The sequence below is a fragment of the Bos taurus genome, chromosome X (assembly GCF_002263795.3).
Source record: "Bos taurus isolate L1 Dominette 01449 registration number 42190680 breed Hereford chromosome X, ARS-UCD2.0, whole genome shotgun sequence".
NCBI lineage: Eukaryota > Metazoa > Chordata > Mammalia > Artiodactyla > Bovidae > Bos > Bos taurus.
Window position 1 is genome coordinate 138,686,819 of NC_037357.1, and position 27,747 is coordinate 138,714,565.

The 27,747-nt window shown below is 49.4% G+C and overlaps 1 protein-coding gene across 9 annotated transcripts; it reads right to left on the reverse strand.

Annotated features, from left to right (window-relative positions):
• Window positions 1-1,515: 1,515 nt before the first annotated feature.
• Window positions 1,516-27,747, reverse strand: GYG2 (glycogenin 2). Of its 9 annotated transcripts, none has more exons than XM_059883936.1 (11): window positions 27,457-27,747; window positions 26,484-26,634; window positions 21,681-21,822; window positions 19,654-19,828; window positions 16,502-16,664; window positions 16,146-16,272; window positions 14,591-14,813; window positions 11,613-11,783; window positions 7,104-7,208; window positions 5,504-5,611; window positions 1,516-4,389 (listed from the first exon to the last, which is right to left on the reverse strand). In XM_059883936.1, exons 1-11 carry the CDS (start codon window positions 27,742-27,744, stop codon window positions 4,228-4,230), a joined length of 1,815 nt encoding a protein of 604 aa, XP_059739919.1. In that variant the 5' UTR covers window positions 27,745-27,747; the 3' UTR covers window positions 1,516-4,227. The 9 variants fall into 9 exon arrangements, with proteins under 9 accessions (XP_059739919.1, XP_059739922.1, XP_059739923.1 ...); XM_059883939.1 differs by lacking the exon at window positions 27,457-27,747 and adding an exon at window positions 27,189-27,363; XM_059883940.1 differs by lacking the exon at window positions 27,457-27,747 and adding an exon at window positions 27,047-27,221.

Genomic DNA, 27,747 nt, shown 5'->3' on the forward strand with positions numbered 1-27,747 from the left:
TTGAACAGTAAACAATCAAAAAATAGTTCTTGGATGAATTAGTACATGACTCATTCCAAGAACTTAAAAGGAAAAGGTCATGGGGGAGGGTAAAAATGTCCTTGAGAAATTGCTCTAAAAGGGCACGTCTTTCAACATTTGCTACAAACTACTCAGCCAGAGAAATATTTGTGAGCCGTTGTTGATACCAAGGAGTGGCTTTCCAGAAATACTATTTGGTATGACAAGCAGCAATAGGTTGTCAGAGTTGTTAACTAGCCCCACCCAGAAATCTGTACATGCATGTGGCAGACTGGAGTTGGAGGGACCCACTGGAGGAAAAGATGTGTGACTTTTTTTCTTTCTTCCCTTAGCTTTATTTTTTTGGCTGTGCCCTGCAACATGGGGGATCTTAGTTCCCCACTCAGGGATTGAACCCATGCCTCCCTGCAGTGGAAGAGAGGAATCTTAATCAGTGGACGACCAGGGAAGTTCCTTTTCCCAGATTCATAGAGGTGTAACTGACATACTCCATGGTGTAAATTTACGGTTGCAACACAAAGATCTCAAATACGTATAAAGGGGTGGCGCTACTGGTAAGGAATCCACCTGCCAATTCAGGAGACGTGGGTTGGATCCCTGAGTCAGAAAGATCCGCTGGAGGAGGGCGTGGCAACCCATTCCAGTATTCTTGCCTGGAGAGTCCCATGGCTGGCATGTCACCAAAGGGTCATCACCAAACGTTAGCTGACACCGCCATCGTATCAGCTACCCTCTCTTTTCGGTGATGAGAAATTTTTAAATCTACTCTCTCATTAGCTTTGATCACCATGCTGTATGTTAATTCACCTTGTTCTATGTTCTGAATGTCCATCCTCACCCACAGGCCGTGTCTACATGACACCAAATCCCACCTTTGTTTCTACCATTAGCAACGTATTCTTGGGTCAGCCCACCGCTACGTTTTCTTAAGTTAAAAAATTATTTTTATTTTTGGTGTTTAGTTTCTACCGTACAGCAAAGTCAATCAGCTATACGAGTCCCTTGGACTGCAGGGAGATACAACCAGTCCATCCTAAAGGAAATCAACCCTGAATATTCACTGGAAGGACGGATGCTGAAGCTGACGCTCTAATACTTTGGCCACCTAATGGGAAGAGCCGACTCACTGGAAAAGACCCTGATACTAGGAAAGATTGAGATCAGAAGAGGGAGACAGAGGATGAGATGGTTGGATGGCATCACCGACTCAACAGACATGAGTTGAAGCAAACTCTGGGAGATGGTGAAGGACAGGGAAGCCTGTCATGCTGCAATCCATGGGGTCACAGAGACTCAGACACGACTTCGTGACTGAGCAATGAATACATGTATCCCCTGTTCTTTTGGATTTCCTTCCCATTTAGGTTACTATCAATTCTGAAAAACCCATTTGGTTATTTTAATTGATAGTAAGACAAACGAAGCCAGTCACATTCCTATAAATGGCGTTCTGAAGACTCAGAACACATCCAAAAACCCAAGAAGGAGACCGCGTTGCCGTCCTAGGATTTTAATTGCCATGCGCTAGCCTTCATCCAGACGGACAGACTTCATAATATGGGAGAGAGATCCGAGTTGAGTCTAGACTTGAAGCCAGTGAGCTGTCGGAGCATTCGTACGGAGGGTCCTCTTCGGAGAAGCTGGACTCCGATGTTCACCATCCGGGGTTCTCCTCTCATGGACATAGAATTGGCCTTTTGTATCTTACAGTCCAACATCATGTTTCCCCAAAACAAGCCTAAGGGATTACTGTGATGGTTGGCAACCATCACCTTCCCCCCACCCAGCCCACCCAAGGAGTTCGTCCCCACGGCTCTTTGGTAGTAGCCCCTGAAGCATCATATGTAGGAGACCAACCAAGACGCCAGATCATTCATCCACAGAGAAGAAATAAAAGCCCCTCCATAGCGGGCGCCTCTCACAGCAAACGCTACAACAAACCCCAGAAGTCCACTCGGATCCCACGTGGATTTAAACAAAGCCCTCTCAACCTTCTTACAAACCCATGTCACAATTTTCAATAGGACGTACTCAGCCATTCAGTGATGTCTGACTCTGCGACCTCATGGACTGTAGCCCCCCAGGCTGCTCTGTCCACGGGATTCTCCAGGCAATAACACTGGAGTGGGTTGCCAGTTCCTCCTCCCAAGGATCTGCCCGAGCCAGGGATCAAACCTGAGACCTCCTGCAGATTCTTTACCACTCAGCCACCTGGGGAAGCTATAAATAAACCACTCAAACATTTAAAACCCACATCTTGTCTTTAGTACAGCGACCCATGTCTGGCTTTAATCATCTTTGTGGTGGCCAGCATCTCCTCCTCTTAGGACAGCAGCTGACACCTGGCTTTAATTATCCTTGCGGTGGCCACAAACACTGACTCCCTGAGAGGGTCTGACACACTGCATTCATTTCCAGAACTTGGATGCTTCTGAAGTAAGGCTTTCCCGTGGAATTACAGCGTCTAGGGTCACAAAACAGAGGATTGTCCCCACATAGCTGAGTTGCATTGGCTCACCGAGGCCCGCGAGTGCAGCTGTGAGGTGAGGTAGTGAGACCCAGCCAAGGGCAGTCCAGTGTCCTCGACCCCGCGCGGATTCGCCTCCAGAGAAACAGCCTCCCCAGATCCACTCGCCATGAGCACATGACCCTTGGGCGTAAACCCTGGGTGCTTATTCCTGCGTGCTCAGTGCCACGTGGCAGCCTGGATGGGAGGGGAGTTTGGGGGAGAATGGATACCCCTATGTATCAGGCTGAGTCCCTTCACTGTCCATCTGAAACCATCATAACATTGTTGGTCGGCTACATCCTAATACAAAATAAAAAGTTCAAAATGGAAAAAAAGAAAAAAAACTGGAGTGGGTTGCCATTTCCTTCTCCAGGGGATCTTCCGGACCCAGGGATCGAACCCATATCTCCTGCGTTAGCAGGAGAGTTCTTTACCACTAGCGCCATCTGGGACGTCTTCTACACCAGTAGGTAAACCAGTTTGGAAGAGGTCATCTCTCCCAAGCCAGCTAGAATCTCCTTCCAAATATTTCTGACGTGTCGCCACGGGGACTATGTCAAGACACTTTGAAGTCCCCCTGAGTATTTCTGCAGAAGAGAAAGCACAGCCGTGGTGTCTGTCAGCCACTCTTGGCAAAATTCACACCACAGTCACACTCAAGACATCCGAACGTTGACCCCATCTTCAAGAAAAGGACTTAATCATTCTGGAAGGTTCTCAGGGAGCTCAGTACCTTTCTGAGTGCTATTCGTTTGAAGCTCTGCAGTGCTTCAAGCTAATCCTACAGAGGACGGACGTGGTTTTATCAGTCCAGGAGAAAATCCTGAGCTCCTTCAAGCAAGTCCAGAGACCCAGGGTTGACCAGAAAGCTATACTCATGTTCTCTTTCACTGCTGTTGTTCACTTGTTCAGTCGTGTCTGACTCTTTGCGACCCCATGGACTGCAGCACGCCAGGCCTCCCTGTCCATCACCAACTCCTGGAGTTTACCCAAACTCATGTCCATCGAGTCAGTGATGGCATCCAACCATCTCATCCAACCATCTCATCCTCTGTCATCCCCTTCTCCTCCTGCCTTCAATCTTTCCCAGCATCAGGGTCTTTTCCAATGAGTCAGCTCTTCCCATTAGGTGGCCAAAGTATTAGAGCTTCAGCTTCAGCATCAGTCTTTCCAATGAATATTCAGGACTGATTTCCTTTAGGATGGACTGGTTGGATCTCCTTGCAGTCCAAGGGACTCTCAAGAGTCTTCTCCAACACCATCATTCAATGCATCAATTTGGCGCTCAGCCTTCTTTATGGTCCAACTCTCACATCCACACATGACTACTGGAAAAACCATAGCTTTGACTTAGACGGACTTTTGTGGGCAAAGTGATGTCTCTGCTTTTTAATACGCTGTCTAGGTTGGTCAAAGCTGTTCTTCCAAGGAGAAAGTGTGTTTTAATTTCATGGCTGCAGGCACCATCCTCAGTGATTTGCTAACAAGACATAAAGGAGACAGGACGTCCCTGGGGAAGCCTGAGAGGCATGGGGAGCTTGGGTCACACGGGGCTTCAAGCTGGGTTTTGGATGGACCACGGGGTGGGCAGAAGGCACTCAGGTGGGTTGACCGTAAACAGAGGCACGTGGGTGAAGAGCTCCTCCTCGGAACGTTGGGACGTTGATGGAACAGGACCGCTCGTCAGAACAGTGTGGTCACTGCAGGAAGCGGTCCAGCTTTTCCTGAATGCGGGCGAAGGCGTCCTTCCCCAGGTAATCCATCCGTCCCTCCTCCCACTTCCTCCGCTCCTCCTCGGGACTCAGGACCTTGAGCTTCTCTTCGATGGAGATCTGGGAGACGGAAATGGTCAGGCCCACCTGGGGAAAGACAAGCCCACAGGGAGACGCTTGTGAGCCAGGAAGAGGGGTTCTCACCAGACCCCAGACCTGCTGGTGCCTGAAACTTGGACACCCAACCTCCAGAGCTGCGAGAAGTAACATTTCATGTTATTCAGAAGCCACCCAGACTGTGGTCTTTTTTTGTTACAGCGGCCTCTGCAGACCAAGGCACAACAAAAAACATCAATACCAATTTTATCCTCCGCCCAGCCATGAGTCAGCTCTTGAGCTAGATTTCCTCCGACTATTATCAACCCTGAATATTCACTGGGAACGACTGATGCTGAAGCTGAAGGTCCGATACTTTGGCCATCTGATGTGAAGAGCCGACTCATAAGAAAACACCCTGATGCTGGGAAAGACTGAGGGCAGGAGGAGAAGGGGGCAACAGAGGATGAGATGGTTGGATGGCATCACTGAGTGGACATCACTCGATGGACCTGAGTTTGGGCACACGCTGTGAAATGGTGAAGGACACCCCTTTTCTTCACTATTGTCAGTCGTCACTGCAAGGAAACCCCTGGCGTGCTGCAGGGTGTGCACACGACTTAGCGACTGAACAACAGCACCAGCAACAAAAGTGTTACTACATCGTATTAGAGACATGAGCCATCCACTTCCTTAAATGCATCATCAGAGCGACTGAAATGTAAGACCAGAGCGTCCGTAAGAGGTAGACTTAGGAAGAAAGCATCTTTCATTTACTTCTGCAAGAAGAAATCCATGCATGCTTGATTAGATCAAAACACCCCCCCACCCACCCCTCAAATTTCCCAGGTTTTATGTCTGTGCATCACCTCCCAAGCTCAGGGTGCAGAAAACACAGCCCAGCCCCTGCAGAACAGCGTTGCAAGAGAAAACGGGCGGGATGATCAGAGCTGAGGACAGGAAAGCGGGTGTACTGCCCGCCAAGGGCAAAGGCCAGAGAAAAGCCAGGTGAATCCGAGACAGCGGGAGATGAAGGTTCTCATCTCAACAAGCAAGGCTGAAACCGCGGTAAGGCCCGTGCGTGTACACAGGTGGCTGCTGCAAGAGCCCACAGCGCCCATCATGGGAGCTGCACGAGGTGAACGGTCGGGACAGGGGACACCACCTCCAGAGCGTCCTGGGGACTGGGGTCCCTGCTGACATCCGCAGGGGGCTCCCGGCTGGGTTCCAAGGCGTCCTCGGGTGGGGCACCTCCCGCCTTCTCCGCCCGCCGCTGCAAACAGAATCATTGCATCGTTAGTCTGCAGGGGGCTTCCCAGAACCACAGCCTGAACCAGAACGACAGAGAACTCTTTCTCCTTAGGATCAAACAAATGGTTTGTGCAAAAAAAAGAAAAAAAAAAGTAAGCAATTTAGGGCAACCACCCCGCCCCAGTGGTCCAGTGGGTAGTATGGCAGTGGTTTAGTCAATCATTCGTGTTCTGCTCTTTGCGACCCCATGGACTGTAGCCTGCCAGGCTCCTCTGTCCATGGAATTCTCCAGGTGAGAATACTGGAGTGGGTTGCCGTTCCCTTCTCCAGGGGATCTTCCCGACCCAAGGATCCAACCTGTGTCTCCTGCATTGCAGGCGGATTCTTTACCCACCGAGCCCCGGTTCACTGGTTGGAACTCCTCAATTTCGCTGCCGAGGGCCCTGGCTCAATTTCTGATGGGGAAACTCAAATCTCACAAGCTGCACAGCACAGTCAATAAAACAACAAAAAAATTTTTTAAGTCATTTGGTGTGATTTACTACTCTGAACTTCTCCCTGTTACTTTTTGCAAAAGGTGAGAGGCTGACATTTGTTATGTGATGTAAGGGTTAATCTTTCAAATGAGGACATTGGGATTGACATATATACACTATTGATGCTATATATAAAATAGATAACTAAGAAGGACCTGCTGACCAGCACAGGGCACTCTACTCAATACGCTATAATAACCTTAGGGTTCCCAGGGGGAAGGATGGGGAAGGGATAGTCAGGGAGTCTGGGATGGACATGGACACACTGCTGTGTTTAACATGGAGAACCAGCAAGGACCTGCTGGACAGCACAGGGACCTCTGCTCAGTACTCTGTAATGACCTACCTGGCCAAAGAATCTGAAATAGGTCCGTGTATATGTATGGGCTTCCCTGGAGGCTCAGTGGTAAAGAATCTGCCTGCCAACGCAGGAGACATAAAGGATTCGGGTTTCATCCCTGGGTCGGGAAGATCCCGTGGAGGAAGGCATGGCAGCCCACTCCAGTATTCTTGCCTGGAGAATCCCATGGACAGAGGAGCCTGGTGGGCTGCAGTCCATGGGGTCGCAAAGAGTCGGGGGCACAACTGAACGTCTAACACTTTTGTATTTCTTCCTAAAGCAAGATAGAAGAGAACCTCAGGGATTCAGGCGGGCAAAAACCCAGGTGTCTTATCCACCTGGAAAGTAAAGCGATTCATGACCACCACCAGGGGGAAACCATTCAGAAATGTCACGGGATAGAGGAGAAACACGTGGGGCGTCTCCTTTGGTGGCCGACCGACATAGGCAAACAGAGAAACAGGCGCCGTTTAAGAAGATTGTAAAGTAAAAAAAAATAATAATAAAAAAAATTTTTAAAAAAGAAAAAAAGTCTGCCCCTGCAGGCGCTGTGTGTTCGATCCCTGCTGAGGGAACTCAGATCCCCTGTGTTGCGTGGTACAGCCATTTCAAAAAAAAAAAAAGGAAGCGAGTTATACCGAACTGGTTTGGATCTCTGAGAGGTCTGCAAACTGGGGGGAGGGTGCTGAAAACACGTTGCGTCGCACTTCAGCTCGAGTCTCTATTTCCCGCCAACCTACCGTCTAAAAACAAAAAAAAAGCAAAGTTAGGACAATACTTCATGCAGATAACGAAAAATGCCTCATCTGCGTTCGTCTGCCTCCACGAGTACAAATACAGCCGGACTAGAAGCCGGTCAAGGAGGTTCAAACCAGTCCATCCTAAAGGAAGTCAGTCCTGAATATTCATTGGAAGGACTGAGGCTGAAGTTGAAACTCCAATCCTTTGGCCACCTAATAAGAAGAGCTGACTCATTGGAAAAGGCCCTGATGCTGGGAAAGATTGAAGGCGGGAGAAGGGGACGACAGAGGATGAGATGGCTGGGTGGCATCACCGACTCAGACTGGGTGGTCAGGTGGCAGACAGTTTTTCTCCCGTGTCCCCACAGGTCGGGTGAAGGTCCCGTCCCATGAGGACCTCTTCTGATTTCAGCTGGAACGCCACAGGAAGACAAAACCCCACAGAAAACCATGCAAGCGGCTCTTCTCGACTCTACCCGGGGTGGCACATGGTGAAGACCATCCCAGCGGGCAGGAGACAACTGAACACGTCACGAGCATCATCGGGTGGCTTCAGCGTGGAAGCGAAAACTGTTTCTCAAGGAGCCGCTTTGGAAGGGCATGGAGCAGAGGAACGGCAGGAATCCTGGGTCATTAGATGACTTCGTCGGCTGGCCGTGACGCAGACCAGAAGCTGACCTGCGTGTACTGGGGCTGGGACTTCCGTGGGGGCTCAACAGTAAAGAATCTGCCAGGAAGGCAGCAGCTGCAGGAGACCTGGTTTCCATCCCTGGGTGACGAAGGTCCCCTGGAGGAGGGCACGGCTACACACTCCAGTATTCTTGGGCTTCCCTGGTGGCTCAGACTGTAAAGAATCCCCCTGCAATGCAGCCATGTGGCTTCAATCCTTGGGTCGGGAAGATCCCCTGGAGGAGGGCATGGTGACCCATTCCAGTAATTCTTGCCTGCAGAATCCCATGGACAGAGGAGCCTGGCGGGCTACAGTCCACGGGGTCGCAGAAAGTCGGCCATACAAAGGCTGCTGAAATAAGCATTCCAGACCTGTCTCTTGCATATTTACAGGATTTATGAAAATAACCTCTCTCTCTTTTTTGGGGGGAGGGCAGTGAGGGGTTGCCAATTTGGGTTCCAAATTCCCTAAAGAACCCAGCGTGGGTCATTCACTCGATGGTCAGTAGATGGCAGCAAAGCAGAAAAATTAATTGCAAAGACGTCTGCTGTGTTGTTCGGTCCCTAAGTTGCGTCTGACTCTTTGTGACCCCATGGACTGCAGCCTGCGAGGCTCCTCTATCCATGGGATTCTCCAGGCAAGAATACCAGAGTGGGTTGCTATTCCCTTCTCCAGAAAGATGATCTTGGAGTGTAAAATAATGAAATATAGGCACATACACGGTAAAAAGGACACCTTCCTTATAGCTCAGCTGGTTAAGAATCTGCCTGCAATGCAGGAGACCCGGATTCAATCCCTGGGTTGGGAAGATCTGCTGGAGAAGGGAACGGCTAAACACTCCAGTATTCTTGGGCTTCCCTGGTGGCTCAGCTGGTAAAGAATCCGCCTGCAATGCGGGAGACCCGGGTTCCATCCCTGGGTCGGGCAGACACCCTGGAGAAAGTAAAGGCCGTGCACTCCAGCATTCTGGCCTGGAGAATTCCATGGACTGTGAAGTCCGTGGGGTCTCAAAGTGTCGGACACGACTGAGCAAATTTCACTTTCATGTCTTCTTGGGACCTCAATGTTTAGTTAGGTCTTCTGCCCACTTCTTCCCCCAAAGTTTATTTTTTAAACATTTTTTATTTTATTTACTTTCGGACTCGACTGAGTGACATTCACGTATAGAAGGGCCATGACTTTCTCAATTTTAGACACACGTGCCCATCGGAAAATGGTCAATACAGACTTTCTTTCTTGTGTTTTGTTTTTTCTCCGGCCACGCCTCACAACATGCAGGATCTCCCCACCCAGGGATTGAACCCAGGGTCCTCTGCACTGAAACCAGGGAGTCCTAACCACTAGACCATCAGGGAAGTCCTGATAGACACTTCCTTAAATGCTAATCTCTTCCAGAAACACACCCCGAAATAATGTTTCACCAGCTATCTGTGCATCTGTTACTCTGCTCAACTTGACTCATAAAACTAACCATTGCAGTTGGAAAGTTTTTTATTTATTAATTTTATTTATTTACATTAATATATTAATATAACATATATTCATATTAATTTATACTCATTTGAATAAAATTATTTCTATTTTATTTATGTTTATAATATATCGATATGACTATATTAATGTTTTATAATTAATATATTGTTTAATTACATTGATCAATTATACTATATTATTTATATAAATTATGTTTGTATAGATTAATTTGTTAATCATATTAATATATCGATTAATACTATATTGAATTATAATATAAATATATTATTTATATTTATCTATATTTACATTAGGAGAAGGCAATGGCACTCTACTCCAGTACTCTTGCCTGGAAAATCCCATGGACAGAGGAGCCTGGTGCGCTGCAGTCCATGGGGTCGCTGAGGGTCGGACACGACTGAGCGACTTCACGTTCACTTTTCACTTTGATGCATTGGAGAGGGAAATGTCAGCCCACTCCAGTGTTCTTGCCTGGAGAATCCCAGGGACGGGGGAGCCTGGTGGGCTGCCGTCTATGGGGTCACGAAGAGTCGGACACGACTGACGCGACTTAGCAGTAGCAGCAGTATATTTACATTACTTTATATTGTATTTGTTTTTATTTATAAATATAAAATTATTATATTTTATTTCTAATTATGTTAATACATTAATATAATACATTTATATTAATACTTATATTTATTATTTAAAGTATATAATCATTTATATAATTATTTCCTTTCATTTATTTATTTCTGAGAGATTCCCCATAGAGTCTGACTGTCAAACACTTAACGCGATTTAAATGTTTGCCAACTCTTATCAAAAACCAGGACGCAAAGGACCTCCTGTATGGCAGAGGTTATTATATTCAGTATGTTGTAATGTAACCTGTCATGGACAACAATCTGAAAAAAAATAAATGACTGAAGCACTCTGCTGGACACGCGAGACTCACCACAGTGTGGTAAATCGAGTACACTTCAGTTTTTCTTATTTTAAATTCCCATTGCGGGGGTGGCTCCTGCTGGCAGAGCAGGGAGGCGGTTCTACAGGAACCTAAGGGCTTAATCCACAGAGTGTTCACATTCCTGCAAGGCGGACGCTTTCTGCTTAACCCACATGAGGCGTTTCCTGGGCCCAGAGGCAGGTGCTGGGAAAACCCCAGGGTACAGCAGAAGAAATGAAAAAAAAAAAAAAAATTAGAAATAAGCTCACTTCCCAGCCACCTCCATGGTGCAAACCGGTGTCTTTTTCTTTTTTTCAATTTGTTTGGGTGGTTATGAATTCACAACTCAAAAATTGCTAATGCACGGAAGTTGCCTGCCCATCACTGATCCCATGTTAAAGTTACAGAAGAGAAACGTCCCATAGAAACGTCGGCTAAAATCGAAACGTCCATTGTCTTACCATAAGCGAGAAACAGACCCCGGAAAGCTATTCGCGAGATACCGGAAAGGACAACGTCCTTTCCATGGGGCCCCCAAATCCCACCCCCATCAGTGAAGTCATGCTAAGTCTCGCGAGAGACAGAGGGGCTTGAAAATGGCTTTTATGTGGCAGCCTGGATGGGAGGGGAGTTTGGGGGAGAATGGATGCATGTATGTGAATGCCTGAGTCCCCACCCTCTGCCGCTGAAACCATGACAGCATTGTTACGGGGCTTCCCAGGCGGCTGTCGTAAAGAACCCGTCTGCCAGTGCAGGAGACTTAAGAGACGCGGGTTCGATCCCTGGCTCGGGACGATCCCCTGCAGGAGGGCAAGGCAACCCACTGCAGTCTTCTTGCCTGGAGAATCCCGCGGACAGAGGAGCCTGGCGGGCTACAGCCCATGGGGTTGCAGAGAGTCGGCCATGACGGACCGGCTGGACAACAACAGCCTCACCACCCTTTTGTGAGACAGCGGTATTATTATTATCACTCAGATGAGCTGACAGGCGCCCAGAGAGGTTGGCACAACTTGTCTGAGCTCACACAGCTCGGGCTGGAGGAGCCAGACTCTGATCTCACACTTTGGGGCTGAGGCCAGAGATTAATCAGGACCGGCTTCCAGTACCACCTGCATAGACAAGCTAGATGCACTCCTCGGACGTGACTGGGTGACAGACCCTTTCACACTGGTGCCAGAGCAACCTGAAGACGGGTTCCTCCCATCCTCCTCCCCACGCCCCACGTCCGGGGGTTCCAGGGAGCATCCCCCATCTCCATGGTAACCAGTGAGACTGAGCCTTCATTGCCCGTGCGTAGAGCAAATGGACTGACCTCTTCGGAAGGGCACGCTGCCCGAGTAGGGATGTCTTCCTCCACCCCCATGATCCTCTCCGAGGCGTCAGCAGAGCAAGCCTGCCTGGGCCCCTCTGCTGGATTCGCACACGACCCCTCTGCCGCGGCCGCTGCACTGGAACACGGCACCCCAGCGCCTCCGAGGTGAGCCTGCGTGAAAACGTTCACACTCAGCAAAGTTGCCCGTGTTGTTCAGTCGCTCAGTCGTGTCCCACTCTCTGCGACCCCGTGGACCGCAGCACGCCAGGCCTCCCTGTCATTCACCATCTCCCAGAGCTTGCTCAAACTCATGTCCATCGAGTGGGCGATGCCATCCAACCATCTCATCCTCTGTCGCCCCCTTCTCCTCCCACCTTCAGTCTTTCCCAGCATCAGGGTCTTTCCCAATGAGGCAGTTCTTCCCATCAGGTGGCCAAAGTATCAGAGCTTCAGCTTCAGCATCAGTCTTTCCAATGAATATTCAGGACTGATCTCCTTTAGGATGGACTGGTTGGATCTCCTTGCAGTCCAAGGGACTCCTGACCTTTCTGCCAATCTCACTAACATCCACATTCACATTATTGCTCTAGGTAAGAAGGACCCCATGGCACAGGCTCCCCACATGGCTCTCAATGTTTCATTTCTTAGAACCACCTGAATCTGCTTTATCTTTCTTCATATACAACCCAGTACCCAGCAGCAAAGAACTCGCCTGCAATGCAAGAGACGTGGGTTCCAACCCTGGGTTGGGAAGATCCCTCGGAGAAGGGAATAGCAACCCATTCCAGTATTCTTGCCTGGAGAATCTCACGGACAGAGGAGCCTGGTGGGCTACAGTCCATGGGGTCGCAAAGAGTCTGACAGAACTGAGCGACTCCATTAAAAAAAAAAAAGACAGCCTAAGCAGACTGCTTGGCAGAAAGGAACAGCACTTTGCTATCAGCGACAAGGTCTGAATAAACTCCTATTTGATTGTCTCCGATGGTCAGAGAAAGTTTTGTTTTTTTTTTTTCTTCTCCTCAATCTTTTGGCCACAATGCACAGCATGGGGAGTCTTAGTTCCCCGACCAGGGATCAAACCCCTGCTCTCTGCATTGGAAGGTGAATGGACCTTCTTAACCACTGGACCATCTGAGATGTTGCAAGAAAGTTTTGGTTCTGACTGCAAAATAGCACCCAGCTCCACCAAAAAAAAACTGCAGTAAAAACACTAAAAAGTGAATTCTTTTCAAGGTCCCAATGCATGTATTTGCAGACACTGGACTACACTGTACCAGTAAATGTTCCCGTTAAAAACAAACCGAGAAATATAATTTACTGGGACCTTACCTTAAAAGGTCTTTTGTCTACCTGTTGAAATTCACTGCAGAAACTCCAGTACGGAGAGCGTGCAGCATTATAGTTTAAAAAAAAAAATCAAATGGGTGCCCATTCCAGAACCTGAAAAGCCCTCTTCAGACACCACCTTCAACGGCCTCTTCAATCAAGGACAGCAAGTGGAGAATGCCCGCTCCAATGACATCTATAATCAGTCATTTCCAGCCACTTAATCAATGAGTGGCTCTTTCCCTGATGAAGCCGGCTAATTTAAATGATTATTTCTGCGTCAGTTTGGTAAACCGCAGCCACAGTTCTGCTCATGAAACATTCACGATTTTGCACCAAAAAAAAAGAAAAAAAATGCCCGCCTCTTTCAGCATCTTCCTACATGAAATACAGGGCATGCATACAGATGACAGTGGTGCAGGATCTAAAGCTTTGGCAGGTCCTTAACCTCCAACTATGGCCTTTATTTCTTGGGGTGAAATAACGCATCTTTCCTCGTCTAATTCCTTTCTGGTGTGCGTCGGCATTATTTAATATCTTCTAATTCCCTCATTTTTAAATAAACATGTCTATAAACGGTGAACTATTCCTGAACTTCCCTGGGGGTGCAGTGGTTAAGACTCTGGGCTTCCCGTGAGCGGGGACTCCGGTTTGATCCCTGGGCGGAGAACTAGATAACCACATGCCCCAGTGAAGACCTGGTGCGACCACATACATAAATATTTTTTAAAATTGAACTTAAAAATTCTTATTTCTTCCATGACTGTAGTCCTTGACAGATTTTTGTGTTCTCTTCTAAAGGGAAAGGTTTTTATATTTTTCTTTGTTTTTCCCCCAAACTGTCTTGAGATATAATTAATATATAATATTGTGTAAGTTTTAGGTATATAACATGGTATTTGATACAATTATATTATGCAAATTGGTTACCACTTGATGTTTTTTGGGGGGGATGTAATTTACTTTATTGGAATGGAGAACTGTCCAAGAGCCAACACCCTAATTTAACTGAAAACTATTTGTGAGGTCGTAGAACTATGTTATAATTTGAAGTCCAACTTCTTCTTCTCAGAAAGAGGCTCATAGTTAAAATAAGAAAATAAGTATTTGGATATTAGAAACAAAAATGCATTTACAGTTGTCAAATTTTTAATGGACTTGATCAGCACAAAAGTGGCCGATAGGTTAAAGACGCAACATCCTTCAAGTACCCCTTTGAAAGTGCCTTTCTTGGAAATAAAAATGTAGTGTATTATAAAAAACAAAAATTTACCTAGAAAATCTGCCTCTGAAACATTGACAGATTTTTTTTTTTTTTAATGTAACTTGGTGATTGCTTATAATAGCCTATATCTTGGAGAACGAAATGGCAACCCACTCCAGTGTCCTTGCCTGGAAAATCCCATGGACGGAGGAGCCTGCCAGGCTACAGTCCATGGGGTCATAGAGAGTCGGACACGACTGAGCGACTCACACACATCCTATATCTGTCTTTAAAAAAAAAAAAAATTAACAATGAGAAGAGATTCCACACAAGAACGTGGGGAGTCTGCCTTTGAAGAAAATGCCCAAGTGTAGATCATAGAGAACTGATCCCCGGTTTCTGTCTGTTTCTAATCCCCGGTTTCAACTCTGGGGTTTCAGGACCTTACCGTGTGACCTGGGGGCGCGTGGTGGTCCTTGTTCCGGATATCTTCACAAAGGGGCAAGATGCTACGGTGGTAAATTCCCCACCACTGGTTAAGGAAGGACGTGTGATGCTGGTCGGCCCGCCCGGAGCCCTCCTCCAAAACGGAGCCCGTCTGGGGATTGTACTTGCAGTTCCAAGGCTTTGAGGACCCCAGAAAGTGGACCACCTTCGCACTGGAGCCAAATCTGAGGAAGAAACACAGACACAAATTAATACAGGTAAAAAAAAAAAAACAGAAAGCCAGTGATCACCGTAGGACTCGTCACAGACAGTAAGATGCACCTCGACGGCTCAGGGATGATCCTCTCGTGACAGCCACTTAGACTTGCATTGAAAAAGAAAAATTGTTTACAGTCAGTCCACGTTGGCAGTCTTTCATATTTCTGTAGACCAAGAAACATAATCAGAACCCACTGGGATGCTCCCCACAACAGAAAGAATAAATCAGGAGTCTTAGAAAGGTGGGTGGTTTCGTAGCCCAAATCATCTCACCCTGAAAACGATGACAGATTTTTTAAAAAATAGATTTCATAGCAGAGAATGAAAGCTGCAGACCTGAAAACTGGCATCTTGGGCAAGACGGGAAATTTTCCCCTCTTCATTTTTGTCTTTTTATGGTTATCACGCGAAGAGTTGACTCATTGGAAAAGACTCTGATGCTGGGAGTGATTGGGGGTAGGAGGAGAAGGGGACGACAGAGGATGAGATGGCTGGATGGCATCACTGACTCGATGGACGTTGAGTCTGAGTGGACTCCGGGAGTTGGTGATGGACAGGGAGGCCTGGTGTGCTGCGATTCATGGGGTCGCAAAGAGTTGGACACGACTGAGCGACTGAACTGAACTGAACTGATTGTTATCGCCACTCGCACCAACCTCACAGCTTTGAAAACATTTTTTTCTTAATTCATTGCTTTCTTATGAAATTTTGATATCATATTCTCCCCAGAGATCTGTGTGTTCTGTATGGCCCACTGTGCCCACTCTGGGACTCTCCTGATGGTCCAGGAGTTAGTATTTTGCATTCTAACGCAGGAAGTGTGGGTGCCATCCCTGGTTATTTAGCGTCTAACTCTTTGCGACTCCATGGACTGTAGCCCGTCGGGCTCCTCTGTCCATGGGATTCTCCAGGCACGGAGACTGGAGTGGGTTGCCATTCCCTTCTCCAGGGGATCTTCCCAACCCAGGGGTGGAACATGCATCTCCGGCACTGGCAGGCACATCCTTTACCGTGTGAGTCACCAGGGAAGCCCTTATACTCATAATTCATATTGAGGTTTCACAGAAAACAATAAAAATCTGAAAGCAGTTATCCTTCAATAAAAAAATGAATTAATAAAAATATATACTCTACATAATAACTACATTTTCAAAAAATTTGTAGTTATAGGTATACCTTTCATATTTTATAAGAAAATCTAACTGAAACTATATATAAAACCTATTATTTTTAAAATGTGTAAAAAGGGACACATCTGTGACATTTTTTCATAAAGTATAACTACTTATGAAACTCACTGTTTAAAAGCAGGACTGTAGGTGTACGTGGTGTTGCTGCTCAAGTTATAGATGAAGGGCAAGTGCTTCTGGATGTCGGCGGTGGACCAGTTACTGAAGAAACTGTTCAGCAAGCCTTGGTCTGCCCCTAGAGAGTTACAGCATAGCCAAAGAAGTGAATAACGAATGGTGTAGTTTTCGCCCCCTGCACTGGGAGCTTGACGTCTTAGCCACCGGACCAGCAGGCAAGTCCCTCAATCCCCATCTTTAACTTGCTATTCACAGATTCAAGGTGGCGGGGAGGAAGTGCCGGTGGGTCAAAGGGATGGCCACAGCCCCACTCCGGTCCACAAACGTCCAGCTGCCCCTCAACGTACCATCAAAGCTGCCGTGGTCGGTGGCGTGCTGTAACAGGAGGCTGTGCGTCTCCAGCGAGGGTTGGAAGACAAACACCCCGCTATTGAAGCAATCCGGCCACCCGGGATCCGGGGCCGCAGAAAACTCCCTCCTGTCGAACAGCTCATCGATGTTGGACAGCACCTGGGGAGACAGAGCGTGGGGCCCCCCCGTACGACGTGACGGGAGAGAACCAGTCTGACTCCATATTGAATCTGTGTCTGTGACTTGAACTTCTGTGCTCAACTGCTTCTGCTACAAGTTCATCACTAAAGGGATGAAGCAGACGGCTTCCCAGGTGGCTTGGGGGGAAACAACCGATCTGCCAATGCAGCAGACGCAGGAGACGTGACATGGGTTCGATCCCCTGGGTTGGGAAGATCCCCTGGAGAAGGAAATGGCAACCCACTCCAGTCGTCTTGCCTGGAGAATCCCATGGACAGAGGAGCCTGGGGTTGCAGTTCATGGGGTCACAAAGAGTCAGACAGGACTGAGCACACATATCCCTAAAGGGATGTTGCACTTGAGCTTAAATGCTACACAATGGCCCATCTCTTGTCTCCAGGAACTGCCTGCCTCCAATGGAATGAGCCTTAAGCTAAAATTCCTTTGTTTAGCTCCCAGGAAATATCCAGACAAGGACAAGTTGATCACAAAAGGGAATTTGCCTGGAAGCTTCTGGTTGCTTAGTCACCAAGTCGTGCCCAACTCTTTGAGCCCCCGTAGACTGTAGCCCACCAGGCTCCTCTGTCCATGGGGTTCTCCAGGCAAGAATACTGGAGTGGGTTGCCATGCTCTTCTCCAGGGGATCTTCCCAAGAGATTGAACCACGTCTTCTGTTACCCGAACATTCCTGATGGAAGTGTTTTGGTATTCACTTACTTAACAAATCACCATCCACAGGCATTACTTTCTGCAAAAATTCCCCGGTCAGTCGTGTATTAACATACAAGTGAGAAATGCAACAGGAACTTCATGATGAACCAGACAATGGTCTGTGATGGGACAGTTATACCGAATTTTTGAGTGACCCTCTTCTTTGAAGCTTATATTCCAAAGAGAAGAATGTGTGTATCAGATTGCTCCCTGGTTTCATTTCAGGAGACACCATTGAAGCAACACCATCTATTAAGCAAAATTATCATCTCCAGGTTCTTAAGATCCTCTGTGGAACACTTAAACATTTAACTAATTGTATTTATTCTCTTTCATCTAGCAAATGTAACCAGTAAGCCTGGAAATCCATGAACATAGTGGTTTGCAAGTCAGTACATTGATGCGTTAGTCGCTCAGTTGTGCCAGACTCTTTGCAACCCCATGGACTGTAGCCCACCAGGCTCTTCTGTCCATGGGATTCTCCAGGCAAGAGTACTGGAGTGGGTTGTCATTTCCTCCTCCAGGGGATCTTCCCAACCCAGGGATCGAACCTGGGTCTCCTGCACTGCAGGAATATTCTTTACCGTCTGAGTCGCCAGGGAAGCCCCAGTATATTGATGATATGCTCTTAACTGTATTGCTCTTAATTGTATTTATTCTCTTCTATCCAGCAAACATGACCTACGAGACTGGAAATCCACAAACACGGAGGTTTGCAAGTCAATAGCATATCAGCCTGCGAGAGCTTGACCACTAACAGTACTCCTCTCCAGCACACCTATTGGCTTTATAAATTGTGCTCTGTTTGGGAAAAAAAAATATTACTCTGATTGTTCCTCTATTCTGATTTTCCTCTCCACGCCTCCATCTTTCTAGACCACCTTTGCACAACCAGGACAACCCAGAATGGATCTCCAACACTCCAATCTCATTTCACATTTCGACGTTCCAATGGCTATTTGTGAAAGTACCTGACCTTGGCTCCAACACCGAGGGTCACTACCCCAGATGACTACAGTGGAGATGCTATAGCCTAAGAAGCCAGGTTTCCAGTCCCACCAGGACTGTATAATTCACGGTACAATCAAAGAAGAGTATTTTTCCAATATTTTATTTTGTGCAGATGACATAATGAAATCACTCGTCCTAGGGAAGGGACGGGCCTTCAACTAACCCAGTGTTCTCAGCAACACTATTGGGTGTCTTCTACCCGATGTTGACTGACTAAATGTTGGTAGTAGAGATGAACATTACCCGGTGGGTGTCAGGAAGCATTTAACAGGAGGCTTCCTGTGTGCTGCTTTCGATCTGTCGGGAATCCTCTGTTCCTTATTAATTCCTGAATATTCAGGAATTAAGAGGGGAGGCAAGCCTCTCCTGGGACTAAGAAATCCAGGCATTTCCTTCGTTAGTTTTTCCATACAGTGATAAGCACCCTCTTCCTTCTTATGAACCATATGGTACAAGTGGTTATTTACAACTCTCTCTTTCATATGGGTGACCTCATGTTTTCTTGATAACTTGTAAGTTTTGATTTTATCTCTGCTGAAAATAGCTATCGTGTAAGACAGTATAAGTGAAGTAAAGTCCCTCAGTCGTGTCTGACTCTTTGCAATCCCATGGACTGTAGCCTAACAGGCTCCTCCATCCATGGGATTCTCCAGGCAAGAATACTGGAGTGGGTTGCCATTTCCTTCTCCAGGGGATCTTCCCGACCCAGGGATCGAACCTGGGTCTCCCGCATTGCAGGCAGATGTTTTAACCTCTGAGCCACCGGGGAAGACAGTATAAATACATACACAATGTTGAATAAAACACCTTTGCTCCATCAGAGCTCTGGTCTCCACGTCTTTCTTTCTCTCTCTCTTTCTCTCCCTCTCTTTTTCAGGCTGATCCCCTGGAGCTCAGAGGCTCTCTGAGTTCACTTTCCTGCCCGGGCTTCTAAGACCCTCTCGAGAAGGTGCTCTGCGCCTTCCCCACATTGAGAGGGCGCCTGAGGGCTTTGTGAACAGAGCAAGCCCCGTGTCAGGGGATTTATTGGCTTTCTGTGTAAACCAAGGAATATCAGCCTCCTTCCATCCTTTACTTCCTTATCGTCGACTCCGGACCACCAGGTTCCGGTCCATTAAAGGAGCTCAACAGGTGGGGACCCACCAGCACGGGCTAGCAGCCTGCTGATGGAGAGAGGGGCGTGATCTTTGAGTGGGCGGCTCCTCGCCAGGCAGAAGGTCTGGACCTCCCCCTCCTGCACACTCACCAGTGTGTCTGCATCCAGGAAGACGCATTTGCTGTAACGGGTGAGCGTCCAGCAGTGGAGCTTGGTGAGGGTGATCCCGAGGTCAGGTCTCTTCAGAAAGGCCAGGTGGACGTAGTCCGCACTGTCTATTAGGTTCACCTCGATGACCTCATCGAACACCCTTGAGAGGATAACCCTGGGAAAAGACAGGCCGAGTTCTAGGAGACCAGGAGACCGTTTCACACAAGATACTCTGTCCCTTGGTGCTCACATTTCATTTTGTGGGAGTATATGCTGAAGTGTTTTTCTCTAAAAGGTTCTGGAGGGATAAAAATCTTTGTACAAATATATGTGCTCAGTCGTGTCCCTCTCTTGGCGACACCATGGACTGCAGCCCATCAGGCTCCTCTGTCCATGGGATTCTCCACCGAGGATACTGGAGTGGGTTGCCATTTTCTCCTCCAGGGGATCTTCCAAACCCAGGGATCGAACCTACATTGCTTATGTCTCCTCCAATGGCAGGCAGCTTCTTTACAACTAATGCCAACCAGGAAGTTGGGGGAAAAAAACAAGATTTTTTTCTGCAAGCATTTTACCTCAGAAAGACTGTCTTTCTGTCAAATTTTACCTCAGAAGTTCCTTCTTCCTGCCAGATTTCATCTCAGAAACTCCTTCTGTCAGATTTTTATCTCAGATCCTCCTATTGGCTGTCAGATTTTTGCCTAAGAAACCCCTACTTTATGTCAGATTTCACCACAGAGACCTCTAGCTTCTGTCAGATTTTACCTTACAATGTTCATCTTTCTGTCAGATCTCACCCCAGAAGGTTCATGTTTCTGTCAGATTTTACCCCTGAACCCACTATGTCCTGTCAGATTTTCCTCAGAACCCCATCGTTTTTGTCAGATTTTATGTCAGAACCCCTGAGTGTCTGTCAGAATTTGCCTCAGAACCCCCTCGTTTCTATCAGATTTTACCTTAGAATGTTCATCTTTCTGTCAGATCTCACCCCAGAAGTTCCATGTTTCTGTCAGATTGTACCCCTGAACCCTCTGTGTCCTGCCAGATTTTACCTCAGAACCTCGTGTGTCAGATTTTACCTCAGAACCCCTTAGTTTCTGTCAGATTTTATGTCAGAACCCCTGAGTGTCTGTCAGAATTTGCCTCAGAACCCCCTCGTTTCTATCAGATTTTACCTTAGAATGTTCATCTTTCTGTCAGATCTCACCCCAGAAGTTCCATGTTTCTGTCAGATTGTACCCCTGAACCCTCTGTGTCCTGCCAGATTTTACCTCAGAACCTCGTGTGTCAGATTTTACCTCAGAACCCCTTAGTTTACGTCAGATTTTATGTCAGAACCCCTGAGTGTCTGTCAGAATTTGCCTCAGAACCCCCTAGTTTCTATCAGATTTTCCCTTCCAACGTTCATCTTTCTGTCACATAATAGCTCAGGTACATGCCCCACCCCAGTCTGTCAGATTTTGCCTCAGTCTCTCAGCTATATTTCAATAAAAATGTAAGGAAAATAAAAATGCTTTAACTTAGCTCACGATGTGGGCTTCCCAGATGTCTCAATGGTAAAGAACCCACCTGCTTATGCAGAAGACACCGGTTCCATCCCGAGGTTGGGAAGGTCGCCTGGAGGAGGCAATGGCTACCCACTCCAGTGTTCTTGCCTGGAGAATCCCATGGACAGAGGAGCCTGGCAGGTTACAGTCCACGGGGGTCGCAGAGATTGTCACACGACTTAAGGAGTGTGCATGCATGTGGACTAGTGGGACGGTCGCTCCTCAAGTCCCCCACGCCCCCCCGCCCCCGAATCAATGACGTGGATCCCCATATTTGAGGCAAGGAGCTGCTCTACACACGCGTGGCGTTGCGTGTCAGGATTCTGAAACAGGACCCCTTCCTCTAGTAACAACCGCAAGCCCTTCTGCAAGCATCCCAGCCCCACCACGCGTGCGCCGGTCCGAGCTCACGGACCACGGCCCAGAACCTCCCCCAGCTTCTACGGTCTGCAGAGCCGGGTGTGCGTGCGCGAGTCTTACCTGAGCGGGTTGGACACCTGAGGCGTGACGAGCACCACCAGCCTCCGGGTGGCCCTGTGCTCCCGCAGCGACTGCCCCAGCACCAGGGCCCCCTGGCAGTAGACGTCGTTGGTGGCCAGCGTGACAAACGCCTGGTCGGACACTGTGGACGGGGACAGCCGGGTTACGTTCCCGCCCGGCCTCGGGGCTCAGCGGTGCGGCTGAGCGCCACCTCTGACTCTCTCGAGCTTCACGACCGGGACTGGACAAGACTTTCCCAGCTGGCGCCAGTGGTGAAGAACCCGCCTGCCCATTCAGCAGACGTGAGAGACGCGGGTTCGATCCCTGGGTGGGGAAGATCCCCTGGAGGAGGGCGTGGCCACCCACTCCAGAGTTCTTGCCCAGAGAATCCCATGGACGGAGGACAGTCCACGGGGTCGTGAAGAGTCAGGCACGACTGAGGCGACTTAGCATGCATGCGTGCATATTCCAAAATACGCTTCAGGGACATTTCACGTGCATTCTTTCATTGAAAAATTAAAAAAGAAAATTCTTCAAAAAGAAAAGAAAACCCACGTGGACGCAGGAAACACTAAATATGAGACTAAGTCAAGCAAAGTGTGATTAAAATTTCCTGGTGCTGATGAACAGATCTAAGTTTATACACTGTATCTGTTTATATACACCAGGAAATTTTAATCATATACTCTGCTTATATACAAACAGACACTGCATATAAAATAAACAAGTAACAAAGACCTACTGTACAGCACAGGGAACTCTATATCTTCTAATAACCTATAATGGAAAAGAATTAAAAAAAAAAAAAGAATACGGAGGGACTTCCCTAGTAGTCTAGCAGTTAAGACTATGTTCTTCGCTTTGCAGGGGACATGGCTTCAATCCCTGGTCTGGGGATCTAAGATCTCACATGCAATGCCCCTATCTCCAAAATAAAAAAAAAAAAATACACACATATATAAAAATTAAAATATACGAATATATACATATATGTATAAAAACATCTATAACCAAGTATATGTAGATATAGACATATACACAATATATAAATGAATATATGCTCAGCCATGTCCAATTCTTGCGACCCCATGGACTGTAGCCCACCAGGCTCCTCTGTCCCTGGGATTCTCGAGGCAAGAATACTGGAGTGGGTTGCCATTTCCTTCTCCAGGGGATCTTCCTGACTCAGGAATCAAGCCCAGGTCTCCTGCACTGGCAGGCAGATTCTTTACCACTAGCACCACCTGGAAAGCCCAACAAGAATTTTCCACTTTCGTGCATATTTATAACTGAATCACTTTGCTGAAAACAACACGATATTGTAAATTAACCATCCTTCAGTTAAAACAATAAAATATCCTTTTGCTCCAGAACGACACACGTGCCTAGCTCAGACTGCTTATTTGATTCTCCATTCAAGTCTCAAAAACTCACCCAAAACTTTTAGGTCTCGGGTGAACACAAAGCCAAGGTAGAAACAACACTCGGATTGATCCGAGTTACCACGAGGATTCCCCCCCACTTTGCCAAAAGAACCGGGCTCTCAAAAGGGAACCGCCAGACCCATTAGTTAAATCGCACACACCCCAGTCGTTGGCAAGACTTCAACTCAAGGGTGTATGAAGCCAAGGAGACGGGCTTCAGAAGAGAAAGGAAGACTGTTTCATTCACCAAAAATCCCGTTTCCCCAGGGTCTCCGCAGCAGGGAAAGAAACTCCAACAGCTGATGAGACTGACTGCAGTTCCAAGTTCGAAGAACGCGTGATGTGGATGTTCACAAGGAATTTTAAACAGCTTGATTCTGATTTCGCCAGGACGAAACCAAGGGGATCAGGAGATCCGGGCCTTGGCTCCCGAGCTGGCCACAGCCAAATTAACATTCGCAGCGTTTGGTCTGGGGCTGGAACACACACAGCTCAGTTCTCAAAGGCCAGATGGCGCTCCCCTGGGGCCCCCGCGCCCTCCCCGCCTCCAAAGACAAAGTCACCCCGGAAAGAATCGCAGGACCCAGCATTCCTGGGCCCGTTTTCCTGTTTTAACCTTGACATTCTGCTGGGGTGAGTGCCCACCTGCCCAAGGGCCTCCTGTCTACCCCTGGCTGGGGTTCTTCTTGGATTAAGGAGAAGATGAGGATTCCTGGCATCTCGGCCATGAGTTATTACTGACAGGGAAAACTCAGAATGCGTCTGCAGCTCCAGAGATGGCTGTCTATCTAATCATCTACCTAGCTATCATCATCTATTAACATTAATAACATCTGTCTAGGAAATGGCACCCCACTCCAGTAGTCTTGCCTGGAAAAATCCCATGGACGGAGGAGTCTGGTGGGCTACAGTCCAGGGGGTCGCAAAGAGTCGGACACGACTGAAGGACTTTACTTTCTTTACCTTTCTTTGTCCATCTATATATCTACTTACTTACGTATCTTGATACCCACGTATCCTCTATGCATCTTATCATTATCTATTAATATTAATGACATCTATCTATCCACGTATTTATCATCTACTTAGCTATCACCTATATTTATGTATGCTCTGTGCATCTATTATTATCTATTAATATTAACAACATCTATCTATCCATCTATTTAGGGCTTGGCAGGTGGCGCTGGTGGTAAAGAACCCGCCTGCCAATGCAGGAGACATAAGAGACATGGGTTCGATCCCTGGGTGGGGAAGATCCCCTGGAGGAGGGCATGGCAACCCCCTCCAGTATTCTTGCCTGCAGAATTCCACGGACAGAGGAGCCTAGCCGGCTACAGTCCGTGGGGTGGCAAAGAGTTGGACATGACTGAGCCACTGAGCACGTACGCAGCCACGCTGAAAGGCCGAGTTTCCACTTGACGGGATGTGAGGGTGGGGACGTCTGGCATGGAACACAAACAGGACTGGTGGCTGTCCTCCAACCCCAGGATGAAAAAGAAAAAAAAATACATCTCCCAAAGTCTACTTCACCCTGCAGACAGCGGCAGCTGCTGGTTTTATGAGGGGTCGGGAAGAAATGTTTACTCCGATTCCTCGCCTCCTTCCCCTTCCACCCACCTAACAACCACTCCCCCAAAATAACACCCCTGGCTTCCTTGGCGGGGTGGGGGGGCCCTCCTCTTTCACTCAAAGGCGCGTTTTGTTCCCGGCTGAGAGCGCTGAATCCCCAGTGGGGTCTCTCCAGCACGCTGCCCAGCCCGACGGCCATGTGTCCGAACGTCCCTCCTGAATGCTACCATTTATACAGACCCTCGCCGGTTTCCAGAAAACGCGTATTTTTTTTTTTTTGGAGAGCTCCAAGCCGCTCCCTGGAACACACATCAACAGAACCTTGCAGCCTACAGCAGGAAATCGGCCCAAACAACTTTGCCTCTCTAAGGCACAGAGGTGGGAAACAGTTGAGAAGCCGCCTGGCGACTTATTACCAAATCGCTCCTCTGAATAAAAAGCAACCTGAAACTTTTTTTTGTTGTTGTTAATGCTCTCATGAATGATCAGGCCTGACTTGGGTGCAAGTAGAGATTGTCTTCATGATAAAAAGAACAACAAAAAAAAAACAGGAACAGGCGGGAATTTCCCAGCAGGCAAGTGGTTAGGTGTGGCTCCCCAGGTGGCTCAGTGGTAAGGAATTCGCCTGCCAATGCAGGAGATGGGGGTTCAATCCCTGGTCCGGGAAGATCCCCTGGAGAAGGGAATGGCAACCCACTCTGGTATTCTTGCCTGGAGAACCCCCATGGACAGAGGAGCCTGGCAGGGCTACGGTCCATGGGAGCAAAGAGTCGGTTACGACTCAGACACTTGGCATGTATGCGGGGAAGCAGTTAGGATGTCAAGCTCTCCCTGCTGGGGGCCCAGATTCCACTCGTAGTCAGCAAGGCAAAATCCCACATGCCGGGTGAGCTGGCCAAACCAGCCCTCTTCCCCAGACACACAAAAAAACCCAAACAAACAGAACAGGACAGACATCTTTCCCATGGGTGAAGGCTACATTTTATCATCCCATTTCTAAGCCTCTGAGGTCCACTGTCCCAAATGGATGTCCCCGCCAACCCGAGGGCAGGCGGAGAGGATGCAGTTGAAGCCCTTGGGAGTCAGGGCTCACCACAGTCCCAGCCATCCCACCAAAGGCAGCCTGCTGCCCTGCAGCGGGGATTAACCCCAGATCTTTATACGGGAATAAGCAACTCTGTCTCTGGTCTGATCTTGCTGAGGACCAAAGACGCTCTGTGTTCCCAGAGTTTTACGACCGCGAACTTCCCATGGTTTTGCACGTCGGTAAGCCTCTCACACAGTTCCGTGCCTGCCAAGAAAATGGTCCGCCCAACCTCCAAGGGCTAAGCTTTCACAGAAGGAAAATTACCAAATCTCAGTGCCCCTTGACCATCTGTTTTTGAGGGCAGGAGGAGAAGGGGGCGACCCAGGACGAGCCCCTTGGATGGCAGCACAGACTCAACGGATGTGAATTTGAGCAAACTCGGGCAGATGGTGATGGACAGGGAGGCCTGGCGCGCTGCAGTTCGTGGAGTCGCCAAGAGTCAGACACGACTGAGCCACTGAACAACAGCCACACAGGTCCCTAAAGCTCAGCCCTTCCCAGCCGCTGAGACCCACTGTCCCGCCAGTCGCACCAAAGGTCACCAAGCTCTCCAGCCCCCGGGGTGAGCGAGGGGCTGGGCGGATACAGCATGGTGGGCGCTGAAGAGTTTGGGGACCACTTTGTGCGGGCACAGCGGGGAGGTGGGGGTCCCCCCGCCCCCAGCGCAGTCCATCTCACCCAGGCTACGGAGGCTGGCCGCCAGGAGGGTTCTCCGCTTACCAGGCATGGTGTGGGCGCAGCGCGCGATGGGCACCACGTGGCCGAGGGCGCCCAGGCGCGGCGGGCTGCCTCTCTCCCGGGCTCCAGCCGCCCAGCCGAGCGGAGGCGTCGGCTGCGTCTCCAGGGGCCCCACCCGCTCCGAGTTCAAGGCCTGCGGAGACAGCTGGGCGTTCCGGATACCCGCACCGCCCCACGCCCCGGCCCCTCCCGAGTCAGCCCACGTCTCCGCCGCGCGCAGGGGCAGCCGCGGGCCCTCCCGCCGCCGGGGCGCCCCCGGGTGTCCTCAGGGTCCCCCCGCCGCGCCCGGCACAGGCTCCAGGCGCCCCCCGCCCGCACACACCCCCATCCACGGCCGAGACTTCAGCGGCCTCGCTGCGCCCCCCACCCGATCACTCCTTTCACCGCGTGTCTAGCCCTGCGCCCCGCGCCTCTCTGAGTCTCTGCGCTCCAGCAGCCCAAGTGCGCCCCAAATCCGCTCCCGGGTGCCCCCTCCCCTCGAGCGCCCAGGCTGCCACCACGCCTCCGGAAGCTTCCTACACCTCCCACCCCCGAGCCTTCCACACCCCCGCGGCCCGCTCCTCCTCCGAGCTCCGGGAGCTCCGGTCTCCGCCGCGCCCAGGCCGCCCCCACGTGATGCGCTGGGGCAGCCCCGGCCCAGGCCTGCGCCCCCCTCCCCGGCCCCGGATCGCCGGCGGCGCCCCCCACCTTCTCCACGCTCCCGTAGTTGCTGGCCCGGGTGGGCGGGGCGGCGCGCGGCCCAAAGATGGGCGGCTCTCCAGACGGTCAGCTCCGCCCCCGGGCGGGGGTCTCCCGCACGGCCCGCCCCAGCCGCGCGCCGGGCCTGGTGCCCCGGCTGAGGCCCCTCGGAAGGGAGTGCCTGGAGGCGGGCACCTCGGACTCCCCGCCCCGCTCCCTCGGGCCCCTCCCCGCGGAATCCAGGCGTCTGGGGCGTCCTGGCTCTAAAACCTCTAACCTTTAACACGCCGCCCCCAAAGTCAATGTTTGCACTGGCCTCAGGGCCCCAGGCCAGCGCGCGGCCCGGGGCAGAGGCCACGCTGGAAACGTGATCGTACGGCGGGAACGTGTGGTGAGCGGAGGAGGAGTGCGCGCGGGGCGTGGACAGTGCGTGGGTGCGTGCGGCGTGCACGGTGCTTGGGCGCAGGAGGGAGGGACTGATCAGACTCGGTGATGGAGAGAAGCGTAATGCGGGCGGATGAACCTGAGTAGACGAAGGGGAGAACACAGTTATGAGTGAATGCATGCC

Coding starts and splice junctions, on each gene's coding strand:
- GYG2 (XM_059883932.1), bottom strand. CDS start 27,744: ATGCATTCACTCATAACTGTGTTCTCCCCTTCGTCTACTCAGGTTCAT. Junction 21,823..27,188: donor ACTACGGGAGCGTGGAGAAG/GTGGGGGGCGCC, acceptor CCCCGTCCACAG/TGTCCGACCAGGCGTTTGTC. Junction 11,784..14,590: donor ACGCGCCCCCAGGTCACACG/GTAAGGTCCTGA, acceptor GTTTTCACGCAG/GCTCACCTCGGAGGCGCTGG.